Below are 21072 nucleotides of genomic sequence, written 5' to 3'. Positions count from 1 at the left end.
AAGGTAAACTTTCTATTTTTTACTTTTTATTTGCATGTATAATTATTTTTTTCATTATTATGGCCATTTGGTTTATTTTTTTATTTTCTTCTTAGTATATTTTTTGTATTAAAAACCCACAACTTTAATGTAATTAAAAAAATAAAATGTAGCCTGATCAGGCGGTGGCGCAGTGGATAGAGCATCGGACTGGGATGCAGAAGGACCCAGGTTCGAGACCCCTGAGGTCGCCAGCTTGAGTGCGGGCTCATCTGGCTTGAGCAAAAAAATAAAAATAAAAAGCTCACCACCGAGTAACCCCTGGCTCGAGCAAGGGGTTTATCTGTCTGCTGAAGGCCCGCCGTCAAGGCACATATGAGAAAGCAATCAATGAACTAAGGTCTCGCAACAAAAAACTGATGATTGATGCTTCCCATCTCTCTCCATTACTGTCTGTCCCTCTCTCTCTCTGTCTCTGTAAAAAAATAAAAAAAATAATAAAAGAAATAAAATGTATAGAGTTCCCCAGAGAAGGGAGGAAAATGAAATTATTTGTATGAAAGGAATTTTTCTAACATCTGCCATATAGAGTAATATTTTAGGGAAAGGGATTAATTTTTTTGGAAATTTTGTTCAGTAATTCTGTCCAGAAATCTTTTGTAATTTGGTAAGTTACTTTTTAGAATTACTATACATAGCCTTTTTCTTTCTATCTAATATTTAATTTTGCTTCAGTGTATACAAATGACAAATTGTATACATTATTTTATTTCTTACCATAAAAAAATTACTTAACATATATATATATATATATATATATATATATATATTTTTTTTTTTTTTGTATTTTCTGAAGTTGGAAACAGGGAGTCAGTCAGACAGACTCCTGCATGCGCCCGACCGGGATCCACTCGGCATGCCCACCAGGGGGTGATGCTCTGCCCATCTGGGGCGTTGCTCTGTTGCAACCAGAGCCATTCCAGCGCCTGAGGCAGAGGCCACAGAGCCATCCTCAGCACCCAGGCCAACTTTGCTCCAGTGGAGCCTTTGCTGCAGGAGGGGAAGAGAGAGACAGAGAGGAAGGAGAGGGGGAGGGGTGGAGAAGCAGATGGGTGCTTCTCCTGTGTGCCTGGTCAGGAATCGAACCCGGGACTCCTGCATGCCATGCCATGCCAATGCTCTACCACTGAACCAACCGGCCAGGGCCAACATATATTTTTAAGTGATATTTGCCAGGCATTTAAACATACATAATCAACCATAGCCTTCAGTCTGATCATTTAGGTCAGCAAATTTTTTTCTATAAAAGGCCAGACAAGAAATACTTTTGGCTTTGTAGGTGTATGGTTTCTGTTGCAGCTACTTATTACTGTTGTGAGGAAGCAGCCATAGACAATGCATAAATGAATGAACATGTCCATAAAACTTGATCTACAAAAACAGGTGTTGGGCCAGATTTGACTTCTTACTAGTTTGCCAACTCCTGATCTAGACCAGTAGTTCTCAACCTGTGAGGCTTTAGAAATTCTCAGCAGTCAAGCTCTACTCCATGGCCAATTAAATAAGAACACTTGGGGATGCAGGTTAGACATTTTGTATTTTTCTAAAAACTCCCTAAGTGAATCTGCTCTGTAGCTAACATTGAGAAACACTGATCTAAATTTCTGACCACAAAGACTTTTTTATACAATTTTATGCCTCTCCTTGAGGAAAACAAAATGAAACAAAACAAAAAACTGGTGTTTAATCAATATTATGACTTATTGTCAGGAAAATATCTTCCAATTAAAGATCTTAAACCCAGCAGATACACCTGTGTGTAGGAGTTCTCTCACAGTATACTCTTATATAGTTGTTTTCTTTTATAAATCTACCTAAAGTTATTTTTTTCCCTGAAAAACTGTTATAAAAATGATGTCTCTTGCAAAATGGAGTATACAATATTGTGATTTATAAGAAATATATATTTGCTCATTCTTGATCAAATATATTTTTCATATATATTTGGTCTTCATCCACAGTTCCTGGCTCACAGCTGCCCCAGTCCCTTGGAACTCGCTAAGCGTTGGGAGTGAATGAGTTATCTTTTGTTATGTTATTGAGGTGACTTTTGGAAAGCACCTAAAGAGGGCTGGTTGTCAATGGAGTCAAACTTGTGATTACAAGGTTGTAACTTTTAGTACCACTCCCTGAACTGGGAGGGAGGAGGGGAGAAGGTTGAATCAAGTGCCAGAAGCCAATGATTTAATCAATCTTGCCTCTGTAATGAAGTCTCCATAAAAACCCAAAAGGACAGGGTTTGTCTATAGAGCTTCTGGGTTGGTGAAATCTGGGTTGGAGATGCAGGGAGACCGATGTACCCAGAGAGGGTATAGTAACTCCACTTCCCACTTACTCTGTTCTATGCATCTCTTCCATCTGGCTGGTCCTGAGTTACATAAGTCTGAGTTTATAATGAATTGGTAAATAAAATGTTGCTCTAGTTCTTCAAGCCTCTCTAGCAAATTAGTTGAGCCTAAGATAGGGGTATTGGGAGCCTCTAATTCAGCGGTTCTCAACCTGTGGGTCGCGACCCCGGTGGAGGTTGAATGACCAAAACACAGGGGTCGCCTAAAGCCATCGGAAATACATACTTTATTTTAAAATGTATTGTATAATAAATATGTATTTTCCACCTAAAGCCATCGGAAAATACATATTTCTAAAGCCATCGGAAATACATATTTTATTTAAAAATGTATTGTATAATAAATATGTATTTTCCAATGGCTTTAGGCGACCCCTGTGTTTTGGTCATCCGACCCCCGCTGGGGTCGCGACCCACAGGTTGAGAACCGCTGCTCTAATTTAAAAGCAAGTTGGTCAGGCCTGACCTGTGGTGGCACAGTGGATAAAGCATCGACCTGAAATGCTGAGGTTGCCAGTTTGAAACCTTGGCTTGCCTGGTCAAGGCATATATGGGAGTTGATACTTCCTGCTTCTCCCTCCCCCCTCTTTCTGTCTCTCTCTCTCTCTCTCTACTCTCTAAAATGAATAAATTAAAAAAAATTAAAGCAAGTTGGTCAGAATTATAGGTAATACCCTGGACTTTCAGCTGGTGTCTGAAGTCCAAGTGTTTATTATAACCTTCAATCTATAGCAGGTCTTCATGTGCAGCCTAGGTTTCTGACTGACCTGGCATCTGAAGGTGGTGGGGGTGAGGTGATCTTCAGCTGAACCCTTTACCTGTGGGATCTGATGCTGTCTCTGCATAGATAGTGTCAGAATTGAGTTGAATGCTAGGACACCCAGCTGATGTCCAAGGGTTGTTTGTTGATGTGGGAACCCCCTTCCACATTGAAAGTGGATGCTCAGAACATCAAAAGAGCAGTTTTGGCCTGACCTGTGGTGGCGCAGGGGATAAAGTGTCTACCTGGAAACACTGAGGTCGCCAGTTCAAAACCCTGGCTTCCCTGGTCAAGGCACATAAGGGAGTTGATGCTTCCTGCTCCTCCCCCTTTTCTTTCTCTCTCTCTCTCTCTCTCTCTCTCTCCCCCCCTCCTCTCTAAAATGAATTTAAAAAATAAATAAATAAATAAAAAAGAGGAGTTTCTCTGAACTCTGATAGCAGTTATTGCCTGTCTTTCATTTGGTACTTATTAATATATAACTATAAAATTCTCATTCAGAATAATTTTTTTTGAAGATTTTATTGATTGATTTTCCAGACAGAGGAGAGAGAGGGGCAGGGGAGTGAGAAGTATTAACTCATAGCTGCTTCACTTTAGTTGTTCATTGATTACTTGTTGTATGTGCCTTGACCGGGCAAGCCCAGGGCTTCTAACTTGCGACCTCAGCATTCCAGGTTGACACTTTATCCACTGCGCCACCACAAGCAACCCATTTGGAATAATCTCATAGACAACTTTCCTTTAGGTCTCATGATAAGGGTAGGGAGTTGAGAAGCCCCAAAAATAAGTTTGAAGTTTTGTTTTAGAAGGTTATGTCTCTCATTGCTACAAACCTTGTTATTTCCAACCCTAAGTAATTAAAAGGTGTAGTTAAAATTTTTCTGGCTATTCTAGGATATTATCTGATGTTATTTTTTCAAATTAAAAAATTTTAAAATACTAACTATGAGATTTAATACAGAGAGTACTTACTTTTTCTGCAATTGAATTTTTGTGGACGGCATAAGGTAAGGGTGCCTTTTATAGCATGCTGGTAACAAATTGTCTTAGCATCTTTTTTTTTTTTTTTTTTTGAGAGAGAGAGAGAGAGAAAAAAAAAAAGGACAGATGGACACAAGGGAGAGAAATGAGAAGCCTCAACTTATAGTTGTGGCTTCTTAGTTGTTCATTGATTGCTTTCTTGTATATGCCTTGACTGGGGGGCTCCAGCTGAGTCAGTGGCCCCTTGCTCAAGCCAGTGACCTTGGGCTTTAAGCTAGTGACCTTTGAGCTTAAGCCAGCAACCATGGGGTCATATCTATGATCCTACCCTCAAGCTAGTGACCCTGTGCTCTAGCTGTTGAGCCCACACTCAGGCCAGATGACTCCGCTCTCAAGCCAGTGACCTCTGGGTTTCAAACCTGGGTCCTCAGTGTCCTAGGTTGATGCTCTATCTACTGTGCCACCTCCTGGTCAGGCTGTCTTAGCATCTTTTATTGAATAGTTCTGGAGATGGTGCCCAATAATAATTATTAAACATGTACTCCCCTCAAAAAGTGTGGAAACTTTTTATTTTTCAAGAAACCATCTAGTGCTGGTGTTTTCTTTATGAGAATATATTTAACCACTGACCATTGTCTTAAAATGGTTGTAGTAGAACATTCCAATTTCCTGTTCTTGAAGGGACACCATGCCATTGTCTGGGAACGCTTTCAGAAACTGAGATAACTGAAAGATGAATTGTTGTATATAAAAGAGTCAGGACTTGCTGGGTTTGAAAATAAACCTATTTCTTATTCCAAGCATGTCCAGACAGCTGAAGAGTCTCAAAATCAGAAAGAGCTCCAGGGAAAAGATCAGATCCAATACTAGTTAACCAGTTCATCCTAGTCTTCCCAGAATTTTCCCCATTTTGGCACCAAAAGTCCCATAACCCAGATCCCTCAGTAATGTAAATGAAAAGCTGACATTTTTAAAGCTTTTTTACTCATCTTATTTTCTACCTTTTAATCATCTGTTTTTCTCTTTAACTGGGTAACATTTCTGAGACCATTTGGTCCCCACATATAAATTGCTGATTACAGGATTCTTTTATTACAATAAATATGAAGAGAAAGACTTGATTACATATTCTGATGTGATAATTGTATTTATTTGTCTTAATTCAGGGCTATAACAAAGAACCATGGACTGTATGACTTTTGAACAACAGAAACTTGTTTCTCATAGTTCTGGAAGCTAGAAGCCTGAGATCAGGTTGCCAACATGGTTTTCTCATTATATTCCTATGTGGCTGAAAGAAGCGCATGCTAGCTCATGGTCTTTTCTTATAATGTCACTAATCCTATTCACGAGGACTCTATCCTCGTGACCTAATTATTGTATCTCCCAAAATCCCCACCTGCACATGCCATCACATTGCAGGGTGGGTTTTCAACACATGAATTTTTGGGGGTATACAAGCATGCAGTCCATTATAATATACTTTTAATTAATTGATTTTTCTTTTATTTATAGAATAAAGGGTTTGTGAATTACTATGGACCACAGAGATTTGGGATGGGAAGGAAAGTTCACACAGATCAAATTGGGTTGGCTTTGCTGAAGAGTGAAATGGTGTGTATTTTTTAAAAATACGATCTTTTCTGTTTTCTCGGTTGTACTTACTCATGAGCCAGCCCTTTGCTTTCTTAACCCAACATATATACACATGTATATACACACATGTGCCATATACTACATCATTGAGCAGTTAATACTATATTCATGACATCACATTATAGGAGAGCAAACTGTATGCAGTGTCCAATATTGTTTGATGATTAACGGAGAACTGACCAACATCCACCAAATTTTTAATGAACTCAATAGAGCATTTAGAGGAAACCTATAGCCTACAATTTTAGAAATCTGGTATCAGATTATATAAAAGACAGGAATTTACCCAAAGCTAGACACTAAAAAGGGAACAACAAATTTGAAAAATTGTCTGACTAGTTTCAAATGAAACTATAAATGAATATCACAAATAAGAAGCCACATTTGCCCAATTATTAAAATTATATATACACTTAAAATGTACATGTAGCCCTGGCTGAATAATTCGGTTGGTTAGAGCATTGCCCTGAAAAACAAGAGGTTGCTGGTTCGACCCCTGTTCAGGGCACACACAAGAATGGATCATCATTCCTGGACTCTCTCTCAGTCTCTCCCTTCTCTCTCACTAAAATAAATAAATGAAAATTTAAAATTAAATAAATAAATAAAATGTATATATACATTTAAATGTATATTTTATATATAATTATATATTATATACATATATATTTGCATTGAATGAAGTATACATAAAGTATAAAAACTATAAAAATTATGTTCTTGGGCATATTCAAAATTATTTATATGATAGTGTCATACTCATTTGTGTTATAATTTTATTTTATTTTATTTTATTTTTTTTAGCGAAAGAGAGAAAGGGAGAGAGATGAGAAACATCAACTTGTAGTTGTGGCACTTTAGTTGTTCATTGATTGCTTCTCATATGTGCCTTGACCTGGGGGCTCCAGTCGAGCTAATGACCCCTTGCTTAAACCAGCGACCTTGGGCTCAAGCCAGTGCCCCCACACTCACGCTGGTGAGCCTGTGCTCAAGCCAGCGACCTCAGGGTTTTGAACCTGGGACCTCAGTGTTCCAGGTTGACACTCTACTCACTGCACCACCATCAGCCAGGCTATATGTTTCCTTAAGTGGAAGAGATAGGAACAGTAAAAGCACTTGTGAGGAGCATTGTGCATGTGAATATTGCCTTATACCTGGAAATAAGGTTGAGAGCTGATATAGGCCACATATGCAAAATAGCAGTCAGTATTGCTACTCAAAGACACATACTTAGAAATAGATCGCAGAGCTAGAGACAGTGATAAATTACAGGAACTAGTAGATAACATTTTTTTTTTTTACATAAAATCTTTTATTTAGGTTTTAAAATAAAATATTAAAGGTGGCAATTTTAAAAAAAGAGTTTGGCAATTATTTTTAAAAGCAAAGAATTCTAAGACTTGAGAACAAGTGGCTTGCCATTGCCTTATGCTTGTTTCCTTCCCTATTTTTGTTGTGTATGTTGGTCTGATCAAGTCTGAGTTTTAGATCATTACTTCACACTTGTATTCAGGCCTCAATGATAGAGATAAAGAATGGCAGAAGAAGAACTATGGAAGGCATGGGAGAACACTTTTTCTAGTCCATAGTATTTTAAACCTCTAGATTAGCTTGCTTTGTACAGAAGTTTATTTCTAATTTTTAATATTGATTGTTTAATTTTTGGAAGCTAAAAGATAAAATTGCAGCATCAAATATTTGTTAAATGCCTATTCTTTTAAGATATATGTTTTTTTTAAAAGTAATTTGTCACTTTTATTTACAATTTTTGCTTGCTTTTTAAAGGTGAAGGCTGTAAAATTATTTCTTACACCAGAAGATTTGGATGATCCTGTAAATAGAGCTAAGAAATATTTTCTTCAAACTGGTATTTATAAGTTTCCTTACCCCATTCATAACCTTGCAGATACATAATATAAGGTCTACCAGAAAGTTCTGTCCGTTTCTATCACAAGTTTCGACATGTAAGCGCATGTTTATTTGGTGCATGTGTGCCTCTCTATTTTTATCACTCAGTGTATACATACTGACGTAGCAAACTAACTAAAACAAAGTTGATTCACGTTAGTCTTATGTGTGAAGCCATAGTGTACCCATGGCTACTGATAAAGTTCATTTACGCTGCTGTAATTTTTACGAATTTCAACAAGGAAGAAATGTTACAGAAGCATGTAGAAATTTATTGAAAGTGTTTGGTGAAGCAATAATACCGACTATCACTTGTTTTCGTCCTTACAAAATTTTTTGAAGGGCAAAAAATTCAAAAATGAAGAAGCTATCAAACAAGCACTGGTTCAATTTTTCACATCAAAAGATAAAACATTTTTCAAAAATGGGATATACAAATTGCCCTCACGCTGGCAAGAAATCATTAATAATAATGGCAATTATATTATTTAATAAAGTTTATTGACGATAAGAAAAATTTGTATTTTGTTTTCCAAAAACGGACAGAACTTTCCGGTAGACTTTATATAAATGCTATGTCAGCAGGAGGACATTCATTGCAACACAAATGTGATAAGAAATAGATTGTAATATATTGTATATTTAATCATTTTATTACATGCCCTAGGTACTCCATTTTTGGCCCAGTCTTAAGGACTTTTTTCTGTTCTAAATCTTGCTTCTGAGGCGGGTGATGGGGAGGGAGAGATGGCATCTTAGTTTTTCTCTGAGAAGGTAGGAGTTCCTAATTCTAAACTGGTACTGATGGAAGTATAATTAACAACTAGAGGAGATGGAAAAATAAACTAAATAAAAGAACATGTGTTATATCTGATACTTTGTGCATTGTTTTTGGTGTAGTTGCCATTCAGCCCTGACTACTGAAAACTCTGGTTCAATATGATGATGTATATGCAGAATGCTTAATAGGAAACACTGTAGAAAACTTGTTATGAGTGTGGGTTTTAGAGTCAATTTATATGGGTGTCACTCTCAGCTTAAGAATTTCCCAGCTATATTGGTTTGTGCAAATAGGTTAGCCTCATTGTTTTCATTTCTTCATCTGAAGCTAATAATGGTACCTAAAAAACTGTTATGAAATTTAAATAAGATAACAGATATGATGCTCCTAAAATAGTGCCTGGAACATACTAAACACTGAATAAAAATTACTTATATTTAAATAATAATAGCAGCAATCATACCGTTTTAGATTCTTTCAAATATGTGATCTACATATATATGCATACTGAATTTCACTTACATTGAAATAAAGGACATCAGTTTTCAAAAATCTCCATTATTTTTAATTATGTTTAATATTATATACATGTAAATATTCATAGGAAATGCTTTTAGTCTATAAATAGTATGAGCATTTCAAAATGTTATGAATAATCTAAATAATACTAAAGATGATTTAAAATGACATTTTTGTTTGTCTCTATTGTAGAGTCCTGAGAAGATAATTTCCTTATGGAAATGATTTTTAAGCTTTAATGTTTGTAAGAAACCTGATACAGTTATTAAAATGCTGATTCCAAGGCCTAACCTGAAACAATCATCTTTACTGTAGTCTCTTATTTTAAAAACCATTACACCAACAAGACCAAATAGTACACTTGAGAGCCAGATAGCAACCATTTTGTATTCAAAATAGTATATGTAACTGTCTATAATTACACTTTTAAAACCTCTAGGTTCAGAGGTTTATTTAATGCTCTTACAAAGTCCTTTGAATAACTAAATTTATCTTCATTCTGAAGTAGGAATTACTAATGCGTCTTTTGTTATTTTGTTTAAAGCAAGGAAAGTGAGTGGGTCATATGATTAATAATCTTTATTAAAAAACTCTTCAAGTATAGCTAGGTTTATAGTTGGTGATGAACATCTTCATATTCAGGTGTAAAAGCACAGTTCATCGACTCTCATTTAGAGAGCATAACAGAGGTCTTTATAACTGACCTTGACATAATTAAAGTGGCTGACTAACTGATTTTCTCTCTATTGCAGAGGATGCTAAAGGCACACTTGCATTGATGCCCGAATTCAAAGTTCGAGAGAGAGCATTGTTGGAATCATTGCATCGCTTTGGCATGACTGAGGAGGGCTGTATCCAAGCGTGGTTCTCACTGCCCCATTCTATGCGCATTTTCTATGTTCATGCATATAGCAGCAAAATTTGGAACGAGGCAGTATCTTACCGGCTTGCAACCTATGGATCAAGAGTGGTGGAGGGTGATTTGGTCTGTTTGGATGAAGATAGTGATGATGAGCATTTTCCAAATAGTAAAGTAAGTATCATTTTATCAGTGTGTCCCAGGAGTAGTTACCGTAGCTGGAACAGTTATTTCCAGCAGCCCTTATTTTAGAAACAGTTTAAAATTAATTAACACTGAGAAATGAAAAGGCAGGGCTTAGAGGCTCAAAGCTCAAAATGTAAGAAAAAGAAAGAATAAGGTTTTTATAATAATGATATATAAGGTATGTAATGTCTATATTTCTTTTATAAAAGTGCTATTTTACAACTTGGTTTTTCCTTATTAACAATATCCTAGAAACATTTATATTAATTCCAAGTAATGGAAGCCCACCTCAAACTACTTAAGGAAAAGCAGACAGGAATTTATTGGTCCTCGTAACTGAGAGGAAAGTCTGAGACTGATTCAGACCCATCTGTTTCCAGGTCTTAACGCAGTGTCCTACACCAACCAGCCCTTGTCTTTTTCATCTTTCAGCTCTGTTCTTGTTAGCTCCATTCTCAGTTTGGCTTATTCATAGTAGTTGTTTCTGGTATGTGCCTTGACTGGGCAAGCCCGGGGTCCCGCACTGTTAACCTCAGCGTTCCAGGTCGATGTCTTATCCACTGCGCCACCATAGGCCAGGCAGTCTGGCTTATTCTTTTAGTGGCAAGATGGTTATTAGCAACTCCAGGCTTATTTCTCACAATTTATCTAGAAAAAAGAGGGCTTTTCTCTCTAAAGTTTCAATAATAGCCATGGAATTGAGTCTCAGTGGCTAGGAAGGACTTGGCTTGGGTCACATGTCCCAAACCTATTGCTGTAGGCTGGAGTATGTGATTCATGACCCTGTGTTCCCAGGGCTCCTTCCTGAAACCAACCCACCCAAACTGCATTCGAGAACGAGAAGGGGAGTCAGCTCCCTGGAAAACACACTGCCAGGAAAGAGGTAGTAACGGCTAAGCAGGTCAAAGCAACAGATGTCTGCTTTACCATTTTGTTAAATGGATGGCTTTTAAATATTTTGATAAGGAAGTAATGGTATGTAATTACTACTAAGAATGATAATTTAACTGAGGTACTGACTCTAAAACTGTGTAGCATTGTAAGTTTTATTTTATCTTGTGGATGGAAGAAATATCAGTGATCCTCTTTTAGTAAATAATTTAAAAATTTTAAGTTTTTAAAATACTTTTCAGAAAACATGTCCATTTAAATATCACCAGCGCTGCCTGACCAGGTGATGGCACAGTGGATAGAGCATCGGTCTGGGATGCAGAGGACCCAGATTCTAGGCCTGGAGGTCACCAGCTTGAGTGTGGGCTCACCAGCTTGAGTGTGGGGTTGCGTCTTGAGTGTGGGATCACAGACATGTGCCCACAGTCACTCACTTGAACACAAAGGTCACTGGCTTGAAGCCCAAGGTCACCGGCTCTGCTGGAGCCATCCCCTCTTCCCTGTTAAGGCACGTGTGAGAAAGCAATCAATGAACAACTAAGGTGCTGCAATAAGTTGATGCTTCTCATCTCTCTCCCTCCCTGTCTGTCCTTCTCTCTCTTTTTTGCAAAAATAAATAAATAAATGAACAGAACAAACAAATATCCTTGGGGTAATATATTCTTTAGTAAGTCACCCATTTCTAATTCAGATTTATAGAAATTAAAGGTTAGTTTAACAAAATATTGCAATAGTCTGAAATACATGTATTTTATAGACCTCTTTGTTCAACCTAACATTGCAAGGAGTTTTGTGATCAGAATTGTATTAGTTTTTTTTGGAGCTGTAAGAGAAAAGAGAACATTTTCTTCTTCATATCTTACAGAGTTTCCTTTTGTTAGCAGCAAAAAGTGTTTTTGTATATTTTAAGACCAATCATTTATACTTTATTAGCATTGAGAAAAGAACAGGCAGGGCTTAGAGGCTCAGAACTTAAATTATGAAAAGGACAAAGGGAGAATAATATTTTTAATAAATGGTATTAGGGCATGTAATGTTGTATATCTATGATTAAAAATGGTAGGAAACTAATCTGATACCCTTTTTGATAATTACTAGGCTAACAGGTATATCATAATTTCAAGGCCTGTAGTAGATTTTATTATAATATGTGTGTGTGTGAGCAAGATAGAGAAATGTGAGTTAGACAGTTTAACCCTTTGAATAGTGAGTTTTTTTTTTCATGCTTGCTGACCCCCAGGAGTGAGTTTTTTTTTTCTTCAAAAAATAAAATTAGTTGCAGGTACAGTTTTATTAACTTAAAATCATGTTTGATAACCAATTTATGGAAACAAGAAGAACATACATTTACCTTTTTTTTTTGTATTTTTCTGAAGCTGGAAACGGGGAGGCAATCAGACTCCCACATGAGCCCGACCGGGTTCCACCTGGCATGCCCACCAGGGAGCGTTGCCCTGCCCATCTGGGGCGTTGCTCTGTTGCAATCAGAGCCATTCTAGCGCCTGAGGCAGAGGCCAAGGAGCCATCCTCAGTGTCAGGGCCAACCTTGCTCCAATGGAGCCTTGGCTGCGGGAGGGGAAGAGAGAGACAGAGAGGAAGGAGAAGGGGAGGGGTGGAGAAGCAAATGGGCGCTTCTCCTGTGTGCCCTGGCCAGGAATCAAACCCGGGACTCCTGCACGCCAGGCCGACGCTCTACCACTGAGCCAACTGGCCAGGGCCTACATTTACCTTTTTTTAATGTTGCCTTATACATTTTTAAAATAAAAATTTTTGTCAAGATATGAATATCTTCCAGAGCTAGCCTTCCTGCCTGATTATGTCTCGACATCTTTCCTGGGGAAGAGCTGAAAATTTTAGACAAATGAATGATGTATATGTTGAGGAAAAAGCAAAAATGATAACTGTACCATGTAAGATCCTGAATATTGTGGTATTAGAACAACAATAACTTATAAGATGACAAAAACCAGCTGTGAATGCAGTTAGTTCTGTTAACAGAATTAGGGCAGCTACATATGGGATACACGTACGCAAGGCTGGACGTGTTATGTATTAGCATGGAACAGGTAGTAGCACTCTTCAGAGGTACTTTATAGTGATAATTGGGCTCACCAGCCTCCAGGGTAGATGGCAACACATGCTACAATGCTTCTAGAAGGGACGCGTGCATGCACAGCTTTACTGCTCCAGCTCAGCGTTCAAAGAGGTACATGTATTATCATACTCTGTATGGTCAGGAGGTACGAGGACGTACATGAACGTTCATACTACTCAAAGGGTTAATATGTGAATTCATATGTGGGGAGCAGACATACAGTATTGTAGGGATGGTTATGAACTTGTGAAAGATGAAAGGCAAGGAGTGATGCAGGAGAGATCACAGTCCCCTGTGTTCTGGTCATATCACACCGGAGTTTTATATCCATTTCTGAGTATAACAGTTAAAACAAGTTATTCACCTATAAATAAACAAACTCAAATGGAAATTTTACGAAAAGGAGAGACTTTATCGATAAGAGTAGAAAGAATCAAAGGGAAAGTAAGCAGATTTAGAAGAGAGCCAGACACTGTATTATATGATGAATGATTCAGGAAGATGGTAATACTGTCAGTCCTTGTGGAATAGTGGCAGCTGCCTTTATATTTGAGCTCTTGTGTGCAAGAGAAATAAAAATTATTCTGTGATGTCCTATAGCAACATTTTTTAAACTTAATATATTACTGGCTTCCTACATGGGATACCTCTCACTATTCTATGAAGCGCATTTTGAGAAACACTGCTTCCCATAGAGTAGGATATATGTTGGGGACGGGTGGGGAGGTGTAGTTTCACAGAAGCAGATTTTTGATTCAGCATAGAATAAAGATCAGCTTTGTAATTTAGAAAAAGGTTGTTGGTGACTGAGTTAAAGTGTCACCTTAAATATGTTAAGCTGCCCACCATAATCTGTGTGTTGCAACTTCAGTTATCAGTGGTTAAAGTAGGAAGAATTGTTCTATTTTTTTATGCTGTCTGCTCCTCCAGAAACAAATTGTGGAATGATCTTGTTTGTGTATAAGTAGCATAGGAGTCAAATTATGCATAACAGAATTAGGGAAAATTGAAGGTTTTGGAGCATTTGAAAATCACATATATTTTTCATCATGTTTCTTAAAAATAGGTTCATCTAATTACTGAAGAAGAAGAATCAGCTAATACATATTCAATACATCAGGTAAATTTGCTTAAAAATTAGTATCACTTAGATCTAAATGTAGACATTATCCTCAAAAGACAATGGATTATATTTTAATATTCTGTTTCTCTTCCCCTACTTTTTTTTTTTTTTTTTTTTACCACTTTTGAATTTAGGTATAATATATATGGAATAAAACTCAATTTTATTTTACATTTATATGCATTTTTATAAATGTATACAGTCATATGACCACCACAAAAATCAAGATAACAGTTCAATCTCTCCTCATAATTTCCCTGTGCCCTTTGTAGCCAACCCTCAGCCCCTGGCAACCACTCACCTACTTTCTGTCCCTATGGTTTTGCCTTTGAAAAAATGTCATATAAATAGAATCATGTAGTATATGGCCTTTTGTGTCTGGTTTCTTTCAATTAGCATAATAAATTTGAAACTCACTAATATTGTGTGAATTTGAGTTTTTTCCTTTACTTCTCTTTTGACTACCCTTTGGTACTATTCAAGGAAAATGTCTAGAAGTCATCAGCAAAGGAGGAGAACCCCATAAAATGCAGTATTTACTCATAAACAGCTGAGAAAATGAACATTACTTTTGCTGTTTCTTGTTTGCTTTCATGTTTTTAAATAAGTAAGAAAAAGGTCAAGTTATCAACTAAAATACCAGTTATGTGATTGAGCAGTAGGGATTATCTTTTGTGTTCTGGAAAGAATATACTTTTAGGATTATATGACTACATAGAAATCAAGTCTTTGTTGGTTAATTAAATGTACCTAAACGTCTTGTTCTATCTCTTCTATCTTAGCAGTAGTTTGTCTAATATAATATCTGATTTGAATTGGTTGCCTAAGTCCTTCCTAATTTTAGTTAGCTCTTTTCTTTGCCTGGCAACATCAAAATTAATCAAAGTAGTATGGTATTCAATAGCATATTTTAGGCTGATTATATTTTAATATTCTGAGACTGTTTTTACAGATCTAAGTCCCAGTCATAAAGGAAATTTAAAATATGATCATACATTTTTCTGAAGGCTGTTTCATGTGTCTTCCCCCCTCCCCCCTCCCCTCGCACAGGTGGTTCTCCCAGTGCTCGGATACAATATTCAGTACCCAAAGAACAAAGTTGGGCTGTGGTACCAGGAAGTACTTAGCAGAGATGGACTACAGACCTGTAGGTTTAAAATACCTGCTCTGAAACTGAATGTTCCAGGATGCTACAGAAAGATTTTGAAACAACCCCATAATCTCTCATACCAATTAAGAGAAGAACGTGATAGCGATGTCAAAGCAGAAGGTTCCCACATCGACGAAGCAACTTTATCTCTTTTGATTTCTTTTGATCTCGACGCTTCATGCTATGCTACAGTTTGTCTGAGGGAAATAATGAAGCATGACTTTTAAAACCGGCATCTTTCATATAACATATATATGTCACTCTTTAAATGAAAGGGAGCTAAATTTTCTTGAGCATCTGCCATGTGCTGGGAGCTTTATAATTGTTGTCTCCTGTAGTTACACAATATCCTGATGAAGAAGGAATTTGATAATAACATTCCTGAAGACATATAGCCAGTAAGTGTCAGGGTCTGAATTTAAGACTCCAAAGCCTGTGTTTGTTCAGTGACCTTTATTCTGTGTTATAAAAGGTACAATCATTCTGGACTATGAGGAGCATATGATACTATAAGATAACATTTAAGAAAAAATGTTTTTGGAGTTCTGTTTATATCCTTTAGCTCCTTGCTTAGAATATAAATGAAACTAGAGTATAATAAAAACCTGTAGTTGGGGATAAAGATAGATGGAGCATTTTGTTAATTATTGTAATTCTTTCCTATTTTTGAAATTATTATTTTTTAAGTGTTTTTTAAAATTTATTTATTTTTTTAGATTTTATTTATTCATTTTTAGAGAGAGAGAAAAAGAAGGGTAGGAGGAGCAGGAAGCATCAACTCCCATATGGGCTTTGACCGGGCAAGCCTAGGGTTTCAAACCAGCGACCTCAGCATTCCAGTTTGACACTTTATCCACTGCGCCACCACAGATCAGGCCCTATTTTTGAAATTATTGATCAGAAAAATGTGATTCCTCTATTTATGATAAGCGACCTCATGGTAGTTTACCCCTTTATTAGATAAATAACCTTTAATAAAGATTGAAATAAAAATTTTAATATATTTTTATTATCTTGTCATACATTGACCCTCAACTTTCCCCCATTATCTGAAACATAATTTTAGAGTCAGATAGATCTGGGCTCAGACTCCAGCTCTGACATGTACTAGTGACTTTGGGTATACTGTTGATTTTTTTGAGGTTCACTTAAAGAATCAAGATAGCACCAAACTGGGCCTGGCCGGTTGGCTCAGCAGTAGTGTCAGCTTGGAGTGTGGAAGTACGGGGTTTGATTCCTGGTCAGGGCACACAGGAGAAATGCCCAACTGCTTTGCCACCCTTCCCCCTCCTTCTTCTCCCTCTCTCTCTTCCTCTCCTGCAGTCATGGCTTGAATGGTTTGAGGAAAAGTTGCCCAGTTGCTGAGGATGGCTCCATGGCCTAGCCTCAGGTTGCTGAGCAATAATTCGGTTGCTGAGCAACTGAGCAATGCCCCAGATGGGCAGAACATCGCTTCCTAGTAGGCTTGCTGGGTGGATCCCAGTTGGGGTGCATGTGGGAGTCTGTCTCTCTCCCCATTTCTCACTTAATATGAAAAAAAGGCACCAATCTTATAAGCCACAAATAAGATTTTTATGTTACTTTTTTTATGTCCATCTTTTATGTTACTAGAAGAAGAAAACATTTTGCCCATTTAAAAATTTATATATTATTAGTTTAACTATTTCATATCATAAATCATCCTTAACCATTTTATATTAGTTAAGTTTGGGGGGAAATGGGAAGAGCTGAGCATTCTTTTATTGCTGGTAGCATTATATAATGATACTTAAAAATCTATACATTATATATTAGTAATGTGCCACTTTGATAGACTTTTAAGTCAGTCAAACAATTCTAGGAATATTAGCGTAAGGCAATGAAATTCAAAAAAAGGAGAAAAGCTATATACAATTTAAAATTTGCTTATTGCAGCATTTTTATATGTAATGAAAGAAATGAGAAATAGCTTGAGAGTCCAGCATTAGATAATGAAAATGAGTAAAATGAGATGTAGCAACTTGACGGCAAAACATGTTAACTATTAAAAATGATGATAACAGTTTTAGGTATGAGAAAATATTGCCCCTCAAAAGCAGAACATTATATTACAAATGCGGTACATACCCTGAATGCAGCTTTTTCAAATGAGAGGTACTTTAGCCTAGTGATGAAAAGCGTAGATACTGGAGACAAACTCCTTGACTCGGCCTCTTATGTGGCTGAAGCAATGTGTGTGGCCTTGCACATGTTATTTAAGTTTGTGTGTGTCAGCTTCTACATCTATAAAATGGCGATGGTAATATTCCTACCTCTTTGGATTATTGTGATGATTTGCTCGGTTAATACATGTAAGGCAGCTTGAAAAAGTGCTTGGCACTTAGTTATAAAATAAATGTCCACAGATGCAGGTCAAGAAAAGAACAAAAATTTAAAAAAATAGAAAAAGAAAGGAAAGAAAGAAAGAAAAGAAAGAAAGGAAAGAAATAAATAAAGAAAGAAAGAAAAGAAAGGAAAGAAAGAAAGGAAAATAAAAAAGAAAGAAAGAAAAGAAAAGAAAAAAAGAAAGAAAAAGAAAGAAAGAAAGAACTAAAGAAAGAAAGAAAAGAAAGAAAGAAAGAAAGAAAGAAAGAAAGAAAGAAAGAAAGAAAGAAAGAAAAAATGCCATTCTATTAAAATGACAGGGTGTTTGGAATTTTTTAAAACTAAAGAAGTTCCTTTATTGTCATTATATATTTTCATAAATAAATTTAGGAAATAAAAAGAGATTGCAGTGCCGTGGATTAAAAAAATACCTTCATTTTAATGTTTATTGAAAATCAAATGATATATTAAGTGGTAAAACATTTTAGAACATTTAGAAACATTTAGAAAAACTTTTACTTTAGTTTATATGATAAATTATATTCTGTAAATACAATCAGAAATGAATTATGTAGATTGTTAAATCCCAGGTTTTTTTGAACATTGAGTAGCCAAGAAAATGTGACATCATTAAAATGTGCTGTCATTGGTATTATTTTCGTTGCCTGTAGATGGCACTATAATTTTAGCTATCTTTTTTATTTATGTATTACTTTGGCTATGTATAAAGAAACGATCACTACTCTTGTTTCAAGCCATCATAAAATATATTCAGATACTGTACATGTCGAGAATTATTTTTTATACCAATAACATTTGCCATGTTCATTTTTTCCAGTTTATGGACTTTAAGATACTTTGGACCAAATGGTGACCACATTTTTGCAGTTTTTCTTTGTCATTTCAGGCTTTCCATAGGATACTCTTTGGATGAGTTTTAATTTTCAAAGTTGCATTTGAAACTCAACCTTAGTGCTTCAGGATTACTAAGGTAAAACAAATGGAGGTCTTTTTATTAAAATAAAAACACTTGGATTATTAGTAAACTGAAAGTCACATGTAACTTTCGATCCAAATAGCATTTATTGAGTGTCTGTTGTGCCGGACATTTCTTTCATTTTAATTCATGTACGCACCCTTTAGATAGGTAGTATTTTCCTGTTTTTGCAGATGAGAAAGTACTGAGTGGTTTACTGACCTATTCAAGGTCAAACAAGATAGTATGTGGTTGAACTTGACTATGCTTCCTACATCAGTACTGTTTTCATCTACTAATACTTGCCTTCTGAAAATAAAGTTTTTGGTTAATAACTTCCATTTTTTACCAATTTGTCATTATTTACCACTTATTAATAGGTATATTGGAGCAGAGAAAAGCAAGATTTCTTTTGAGATTCTGAGACCAAAGTAAAAGTAAAGGAGATTGATCCTTCAGGAAATTCCTAAATCATTTTGTTGTATTTTTCAGAATATTTTGGGAATTGGATCACAATCACAGGCAAAATCATTGGAGATAAGAGGAAGTTATTTGAAATTTTACCTGGCACAGTATGATGTCAGTGAAATAATACAGTGAGAGATTACTCCTTTTCTAATGCTCTTTCAGTCCTTTAACCAATCATTCTGTTTTAGACAAAGACAGGACTGACTGATACTAGTTTACATATATCACTAACTTGCCGATTTACCTTTTTAACAGAAACAGTACAAGTCTCAGGCTCAGGAGTACCAGCAGGCAACAATAACCAGAATTTAAGCAGTTTGCTTTTGTTTTATTGAATTTATTTTTCCAGTTACCTTTTTTCATTTACGGCAAATAATTCAGATAAGTTTTCCACTGATATGATGCTCCATTTAAAAATAAACTTATTTGTAAAAAGAGGGAATCAGTTTAAAGATATAAAGGAAATACTGGTGTAGATATAGTGCAGCAGTGTAAGAGTGATTGATGTTTGGGAACTTCTGTCATAGCTGCAAATACTTGAACTCGGAGAAGGCTTGTTGGGTAAACAAGTGTTTAGGTTTGCTTGCTTGTATTTTGCTTTGGCTCGGGCAGCGCCATGTGTGTGTAGTCTGAAAGGCTGTGAGCGCTTGCCCTCAGGGCGGCAGATTACAAATTGCGGATTGCCTTCCCGCTTGCGAGGGGCCGTGGTTTGCTATTGTTTGCTGGAGAAGGGGTTCTTTCCCCCAGCGGGTTTTGACTGGAGAGTTTAGAGGAGAGGTGAGTCCGGCTCTGGAGCCCTGAGATTTCCTCCCAGTCTGTTTGGCTGGGGACTGCTGAGGCTGGTGGGGGCCTGTCAGTCCAGAGGGAGAAAAGAAAGCGGTTTTCCCTGCTTGTTTGCTCTTCAGCCCTTACAAGACTTGAATAAATGGAATGGCCCATTCTTTTCTGGCTCCACGGTTCCTTTTCCGTGCGCCTGAATCCAATATGAACCTGCCTGGCCACAGCGGCGGCTATTGGCCTGACAGGGCTCTGCCGCTGCATCAGTGTGTGGCTCTACTCACTCACCGAATTGCTCTGTTTTGCCGAGCTCAGGTTTGAAGTAAGGATAATAATCATTTACTCCAGGACAATATTACATCAAACAAAATGCTAAAAAATAGACAAATTCAAGATATTCTGAACAGAGGTACTGAAGAGCACATGCCATACCTTTAAATTTCGCTTATAGGGACTTTATTTTAGAAACTGTTTTGAGTGCTCACTTCAGCAGCAGATATACTTAAAAATATAGAAAATATGAAACACTAAGAATAGGGTTTAGCTTCTACTTAATTCTCAATAAATGTCAGCTAGTGTTACTACTATCACTGATATTAAAGGCTGCTGCTAGTGTATGAAAACGGAAAGATTGAAGAGGAAATTCTTCCTGTTTTTAAGATAAACATGATTTTGATTGTTGTGGAAAAGACAGACCGATAAACCAACACTGTAATAAAAAAAATATTACATCACTGTGTGCTCTGTTGAAAATTTTTACAATTAAATGGTTAATGACCTTCCCTTGAACTCTGTCTTAAAGTAATTAAAATTTAGCACACTTTAGTTTGTTGTTTTTTTTTTATAAGTAGAAATACCTAATTCTAAATCTGGGAATTCAGCAGGTCATTCAAATTAAGATCTTTTTTTTTTTAATTTTTTTTTTTTTTTTTTGTATTTTTCTGAAGCTGGAAATGGGGAGGCAGTCAGACAGACTCCCGCATGCACCCGACTGGGATCCACCTGGCACGCCCACCAGGGGGCGATGCTCTGCCCCTCCGGGGCGTCGCTCTGTCGCGACCAGAGCCACTCTAGTGCCTGGGGCAGAGGCCAAGGAGCCACCCCGAGTGTCCGGGCCATCTTTGCTCCAATGGAACCTCGCTGCGGGAGGGGAAGAGAGAAACAGAGAGGAAGGAGAGGGGGAGGGGTGGAGAAGCAGATGGGCGCTTCT

At 36.8% G+C, this 21072-nt stretch overlaps 1 protein-coding gene across 2 annotated transcripts in view; it reads left to right on the top strand.

Annotated features, from left to right (window-relative positions):
- PUS7L (pseudouridine synthase 7 like) overlaps positions 1–17779 on the top strand; it is a 33362-nt gene extending 15583 nt beyond the window's left edge. For both annotated transcript variants that reach the window (XM_066368999.1, XM_066368998.1), the window contains 5 exons: positions 5646–5744; positions 7572–7653; positions 9747–10027; positions 14092–14145; positions 15199–17779. In XM_066368999.1, coding sequence (XP_066225096.1) covers positions 5646–5744; positions 7572–7653; positions 9747–10027; positions 14092–14145; positions 15199–15525 — 843 coding nt within the window. In that variant the 3' untranslated portion in view covers positions 15526–17779. The remainder of the gene's footprint in view (positions 1–5645; positions 5745–7571; positions 7654–9746; positions 10028–14091; positions 14146–15198) is intronic.
- Positions 17780–21072: the final 3293 nt, after the last annotated feature.

Source organism: Saccopteryx leptura, chromosome 2 (assembly GCF_036850995.1).
Source record: "Saccopteryx leptura isolate mSacLep1 chromosome 2, mSacLep1_pri_phased_curated, whole genome shotgun sequence".
In the NCBI taxonomy this organism is placed as follows: Eukaryota; Metazoa; Chordata; class Mammalia; order Chiroptera; family Emballonuridae; genus Saccopteryx; species Saccopteryx leptura.
Note: the sequence above shows the minus strand (reverse complement) of the source record. Positions and strands in the feature narration are given on the sequence as shown.